The sequence below is a fragment of the Myotis brandtii genome, unplaced genomic scaffold (genome assembly GCF_000412655.1).
Source record: "Myotis brandtii unplaced genomic scaffold, ASM41265v1 scaffold927, whole genome shotgun sequence".
NCBI lineage: Eukaryota > Metazoa > Chordata > Mammalia > Chiroptera > Vespertilionidae > Myotis > Myotis brandtii.
In genome coordinates, this window is record NW_005371823.1 from 2,134,142 (window position 1) to 2,141,352 (window position 7,211).

Sequence of the window (7,211 nt, forward strand, 5' to 3'; positions counted from 1 at the left end):
GGGGAACCTTGGCTTCCTCCATCACTGGAGCAAGCAAGCCTCATGTTCGCTTCAGCTGCATGGCTGCCGGCCGCCATCTTGGTTGGCAGTTAATTTGCATACCTCACTGATTAGCCAATGGGAAGGGTAGCGAAGTTACGGTTAATTACCATGTTTCTCTATTATTAGATAGGATAGACTAGAGGCCTGGTGTGTGAATTTGTTGCACCAGTGGGGTCTCTCAGCCTTGCCTGCAGGATCGGGACAAAACTGGCTCTCCAGACATCTGCTGAGGGGTCCCAGCTTGCAAGAGGGTGCAGGCCAGGCCGAGGAACCCCACCAGTGCACAGTCAGGGCCGGGGAAGGACGCGGGAGGGCTCCAGGGCGTGTCTGCCTGTCTCGTTCAGTCCCGATCGGCTGGACCCCAGCAGCAAGCTCACCTACTGGTCTTCCCCTTGGTGGTCAGTGCACGTCATAATGACTGGTTGACTATCTGCCCCCTGGTGGTCAGTGCACGTCATAGCAAGCAGTTGAGCAGCCTTAGCATATCATTAGCATATTACACTTTGATTGAACGGCTGACCAGATGACCGGACACTTAGCATATTAGGCTTTTATTATATAGGATTTATGTGTAGTATACAGGAAAATAGAAGGCATTATATGACAAAAGAAATGTGAATACTTTTGTGACTAATATATGGAAATGTTAACTGGAACTTTTCCATGTCCATAATCCAGACCCTAAAATTACATAACCATAGAATTTCATAGCTGGACAAGACCTTACAGAGCATCTATGTCAGCTCTCCATTTTCTAGGTGAGAAACAGAGGACAAGAGTAAGTGACTTGATAAAATGTAGAACAAAGTTATGGCTGATTAGAAGTGGAATCCAGGTTTTCTGTAACATAGTCTAGGTCATACAGCTGTGCAAACTAAAGAATTTAAAGGAGAAACTTTTAAATTAAATCCATTCAAACCAGTTCTCTGCTGCTATCTTTTGTTCTTGTTACTGACAAAGGAAAATATTTTTGCCTAATATTGAAAATGTGAGCAAACTCTGTATTCTGTATTTTTATTTATTCCTTGAGAAAATTACTGGCAAAGGCTTATTTACAGTTTGAATGGGATGATGCCTCGCACTCAGCTTCGGAGCCCTGGCGGATAAAGCTGCGTATTTTTAAATTAGTTGGCCCTATTGGGCATATTGTTTAGAGCTGACACCTTGTTATTCCAATTTCAGGCATCAATATATCCTGTCACTTGCTTCTTACATGCATTATGGTTTTTTCTTTCCTTCTGACAGCAGTTCTGGCATCTTAGGTCATCTTACACAGAGTTCCTTTGCAACAACTGATAAGGACATGTTGTTTTTAATGACCCTGTAAAATGAAACTATAATTCTTATTCTTTTTAAAAGTAGTTTCTGTTTCCTAACTATATAATCCATCCTTAAACCATCTCTGATCCAACTCACACTGTTTTCAACATCTTGTTTGTTCCTTTGCAGCAAGTTAGTAAATTGTGATTGAAGCTCAAGATCAATCTAAGAAATTTTGTTTTCTGGCAATACTGGTATATAATAACAATGTCAACAGTGAGTGGTTTAATGGTTGTTAAACTTACTGCAGGCCCTATGTTGTTGGTACCTGATTATCAAACCTTTCTAAATGAGCATAGATAAACATTCCACAGCTAGAAACAAAAATTTTTATGACCTAATTATTATAGATATTAGTAATTCTAAGCACTCATTACCTACTAATTGCTGCAAGGAAACCAAATCTAAGTCATCTTGTAAGTGTAAGCCGCTTAACTGAAAGATTTGAATTTACTAATATTAAGTGACTCAAATTATAAGCATGACAATTTCTTCTTTATACTAATAGTAATATCATGCCCCAAATCAGGTACAACTGATTTACAGCATTAGTACTATTCCTCGCTGAATTATAGGTATGATTTTCAGTTGTAAAATATTATTTGGAGGATCAGAATTTGTAAGTAATTCTGTTGTATTTTCAGTTTAAACAAAGCTACAATCTCCGATGCAAAAATAGCACTATGATACATCTATAGAGCTGTTCTTATATTACATTCCAGTTAGGAAATAGAATATTATTAACCAATGACCTATCATGCATAGCATATATCCACCTTTATTAAGTAAAGAATATTCTATTTGCATTCACTAAATGTTTATAAAGATCTTATAAACCCAGCATAATGTAACTGGCCTGCTTGGCATGTAAGCATATCTCTCTCTCTCTCTCTCTCTCTCTCTCAGACACACACACACACACACACACACACACACACACACACACACACATCTATATATAGTATAATCATGATATATTGTAAACATTTTTTAAAATCCTTATCCAAGGATATGCTTATTGATTTTTTTTGAGAGGGAGGGAGAGAGAGACAGAAACATCGATGTGAGAAACATCCATCAGCTGCTTCTTGTATGCACCCTGGCCAGGGATCAAACCTGCAACCTAGGCATGTGCTGTGACCAGGAATTGAACCTGCAACCTTTTGGCGTATGGGATGACGCTCCAATCAGCTGAGCCACCCGGCCAGGACAATGATCATTATATATTTTAAAGTGTATACTCTACATAGTATATACTTACATGTTTCATCAATAAGTGGGGGCCACAATGGAGGGAAATCCTTCCTATTTTGTCTTGTACCTCATACCTCAAAGAAAATTCTCTTTCTCCCCAAACAGTGTTTGATGTCACTTGAAAACACTGTTCAGCACCATACTGCAAATACCATGTGGATAGGGTCTGTGACTATCTTGTTTACTACTTTGTCCTAGCCCCTTGTTCAGGACCAGGGTCTTGTAAGCAAGCTAAAAAAAATTTGCTAAATAAATGAACATTTCAATAACCATGCTGATGCCTTTAATATATGTGATTTTTTCATAGCAATCACAATACTGACTGGTAATATACTTGAAAAGGGGAGGACATACACTTCATCATTTTCATTTAAAATCATTCTACCCTACCCGGTTTGGCTTAATAGAGTGTCGGCCTGCAGACTGAAGGGTCCTGGGTTCAATTCCAGTCAAGGGCATGTACCTCAGTTGCAAGCTTGATCCCCAGTCCTCATGGGGTCAGAGCTCATGGGGAGGCAACCAACTGATGCTCGCTCTCTCTCTCTCTCTCTCTCTCTCTCTGCCTATCCCTTCCACTCTCATTAGAAAAACCAATGGAAAAATATCCTCGGGTGAGGATCAACAAAAGAATAAAATAAAATCACTCTAAGAGCAGTTTTAGAGTAAAGATTAGTAAATCCTATATGGACATCTAAATAACTTCACAAATAAGCTGAGTAAAAGAAGACAGTTACCGGAAAGTGGGACTGACTTCAGCACGGAGATAAACTTCTGGATGAGCTGTGAAAGAAATCTTCTTTCTTGATAGGCTCTAAAATCACATTCAGAACGACCAATCATTTTGAAAAGCAATTATTTCAAAAGTAAAAGATATTGAACAAGTCTTTCTTACACTGTTCAAATGTTTCATCTCTCTCTGAAATTAGGACCATAAACTGAACACAAAGCTTCCTCTCTGTATGTAAAGACAGCACTACATGAAGAGCCTCATCCCTGACCTAATAAGCAACTAAAAAAGCACCTTTTTCTTCTTCAGGTAAAAGCTTTCACTTGTGACTCAAAGGTCAGGACAAGAAAGGAGTTTCCAAAATTTAATTTATAGTCTGTCCTTAACATAAAAAATCTATTTAAGGTATGTAGTTAAAATAAGACGAGCAATTTTATACTTTAAAATGCTTAAAAGTATTAAATATAGTAGAGTATTACAATGTCTAAAAATTAAATGTAAGTTTAAAAAACAATTTCTACTCCTTACTAATTTAAATAGCTAGTAGAATTAGAGGGTTCCACGCCAAATGGCTGAAAGAATTCAAAGGAACAGGGCAGAAAGGTAAGTTTGGGAAGAAAAAGCAATTAGTGTTGTTTGCTTAAGCCAAATTGGAGTTCATGGTAATGCATCCAAACAGAAGTATACAGCAAAGAGTTATACAAAGATAGGAAAATGTGGAAGTCAGGGCCAGAGAGATTTAAGGGTAAATCATATTGAGGTAATAGAAAGAGAGGGTTTTAAAAAAAAGTACTCAAATGATGCAAAGACATCATGTAATTAGTCCAAAAGGAATGAAAAAAAGCAATTAAAGGTGGAGAAAGAAAAAGGATTACTGCTAGGACAGTCATGTAGTAAACAAGGCAAGAGCACAATTAGACCAGTTAGCCTCAAAGAGACAGAGAAATAAACTCTTCAGAGTATGCGGATCCTTTCTCTGTGTCCTACTAATAGAACTCTCGTCGATGAATACTTGATACCAGACTTTTATCCAATGGATAATAATTACTATTAAAATAACCCATAACCCTCACCTGCTTCTTTAATCCTTATACTTGATTTGTTTTTCTCCTTAGCATGTATCACCATCTAATATACTATATATTAGTAATTCATCTGTTTATGGCTGTCTTCCCCAACTAGACTGTAAGCTCCACAAGGGCAGGAATTACTTTCCATTATGTTCTCTGCTATATCTCCTATGCCAGTGATGGCGAACCTATGACACGCATGTCAGAGGTGACACGCGAACTCATTTTTTTGGTTGATTTTTCTTTGTTAAATGGCATTTAAATATATAAAATAAATATCAAAAATATAAGTCTTTGTTTTACTATGGTTGCAAAGATCAAAAAATTTCTATATGTGACACGGCACCAGAGTTAAGTTAGGGTTTTTCAAAATGCTGACACACCGAGCTCAAAAGGTTCGCCATCACTGTCCTATGCCAATGCTAAGTGTGAGGCAGTAAGAAAAAGAAAGAAAACTTGGATTGACAGCCTGAAGACTGTGGAGAAAACTGCAAACCATCCATGACAGACAGACTATGGACAAGACGTCTTGCAGGGAGAAGACCACTGGTGTACAGTAAACCCTCAATTTTGCAGACCTCAATTTAACGGACTTTGGATTTAACAGACAACATTTCCAGTCAGTATGTCATATGTGAAATTTAACACCCTGTTAATTTGAAATTGCTTTTAACCAAGATTTGCTTATAATTAAATTAACAGGTTATTTTTTTTTTGTTATTGATTCAGTTCTTTTTAACAAATTTTAATGAATAGGCCATATGTTGGAAAAAACACTGTAGTAATTTTGCCAACATAAATAAATATATATTTACAACTATAGTCTACATATTTAAATCCAAGAGTCACCACTTGTAAACAATGTTCAGCAAATGATTAGCACGTGATCACACTGCATTGTGCTTGGTAATTGGTTCTGTTAAGTGCATGACTTTCTGCAGCAGCTGTAATGCATGCCAGCACATGTTCCCACTTGCACAAAGCCACGCCCAGCCGTGTGCATTTGTTTCTCGCAGCGACGGATGACTGCACACATTTACCAGACCTATTCAGTATAAATTTAAAATTACAGTAATACATATAGAAAAATTTTCTGTGAAATTAAGCTTTCCATACATACTGAATTTTAATTATACAAATGTGTCTAAATAAGTAAAAACAGGTAAACTAATTTGTTAATTTTTTCACATATGCATTCGGAAAACCTAATTTATTATATAATGAACTTTCAGCTTTAACAGACACCCCTTCACCCAAATTAGTCCGTTATATCAAGGTTTTACTATGCTTATCCCTCAGGTAGAGAGAAGGGAAAAAAGGAAAATGTGGTAAAAACACTTCTTAGTCATTTATCTGGTTCACTAATATGTAAGGAAATAGCAAACCAGTCAACATCATCTAAGGCCCACAACCCAGCATAATAAACCAACAAGAATGAAGCTTTGGAAACATACTGTTCTCTTGCTTCTGGATCCATCTTTTCATCGTTCTTTTTAATCAAGTTCCAGAATTTTCTTAGCTTAGGTGTCTTTTTTAATTCTAATTCCAAGCGTGCCTGAAAGAATTATGAGATATTAAATCACCAGTAACCTCAAAATTCTCAAGAATAAAGATTAGATCAACTATTAGTTTTCTAATGTATGAATATAACAGAGAGCAATGGGATAAAACCTGAAAGCAATATGACAAAATCTGAAAACTAAGAAACGAATAAGTATATTTTTAAAAACTGTTCATTTCTAACACTTGTTAATAGAGAAAACTAAGACAAAAGAAAATGCCTTTTCTAGTCAAGATTTTAAGCTCAATAATCATTTAAATTCCCTTATTTCTAAAATTAATTTCAGTTCGAAAAATAGGAGCATTAACATCTACGAGCAAGATGATTAAAAAAGTTTGAAAAATGAGTCTGCAGCAATAAACATAAAACAGATATTATAAGTAAAAAGGTAATGTCCACATCACCATATTTTTTCTTATGGCACTTAGCAGTTTTTCACTTACTATTAATTATTTATATGTGTCTGTTTTCATCCCCATTAACTGGTACCTAGAATGAGCTTGCATATCCGAGTGTCTGCAAAAACACCCATGCAGGAAATGGAATCCTGAATAAAGTATTACACTAAAATTTGAGTTTTAACTTTACTCCCTAATTTGACTTTGATATCAGTATATATTTCTAGTAAGGATCTGATTTAAAAAAAAAAGAAGTCATTGATATTAAACATGATCTAGACCTTCTCCTATAGCTGTATGTATATATTCCAATTAAGGAAAATAAAAATTCAATTCTGTATTGAGTCTCATCCAAAGACATACATTAAGATAACCATAGCCTGGCTGGTGTGGCTCAGTAGTTGAGCCAGGAGGTCACAGTTTTGATTCCCGGTAAGGGCACATGCCCAGGTTTTGGGTTTGATCCCGTGTGGGATGTGCAGGAGGCAGCCGACTGATGTCTCTCACAACACTGATGTTTCTATCTCTCTCTCCCTCTCCCTTACTCTCTGAAGTCGATAAAAATACTAAAAAAGCAAAAGAATAACTGTATTTTGCTAAATTAAGGCCCTTCTATATGAGCTCAATAGATATTATCTTATATCACCTTATAGTACTAAAATTAGGTAAAATATACATTGGTTTATACATAAGAACTTTAAAACTGAAAAACTAAATCTATGATAAAATTAATGTATGGTAAATTAGATACATTTTTTTTAAAGAAAGAAAAGGGATTTTTAGCTACCATTTTATACTCATACTAGAGGCCCGGTGCACAAAAATTTGTGCACTAGGGG

At 36.1% G+C, this 7,211-nt stretch overlaps 1 protein-coding gene across 1 annotated transcript in view; it reads right to left on the reverse strand.

Moving 5' to 3' along the window:
* AQR (aquarius intron-binding spliceosomal factor) overlaps positions 1-7,211 on the reverse strand; it is a 97,012-nt gene that overhangs the window by 69,395 nt on the left and 20,406 nt on the right. The window contains exons 8-9 of the mRNA XM_005885767.2: positions 5,868-5,968; positions 3,351-3,427 (exon numbers count right to left, since the gene is read on the reverse strand). Of these exons, the coding sequence (XP_005885829.1) occupies positions 3,351-3,427; positions 5,868-5,968 (178 nt within the window). The remainder of the gene's footprint in view (positions 1-3,350; positions 3,428-5,867; positions 5,969-7,211) is intronic.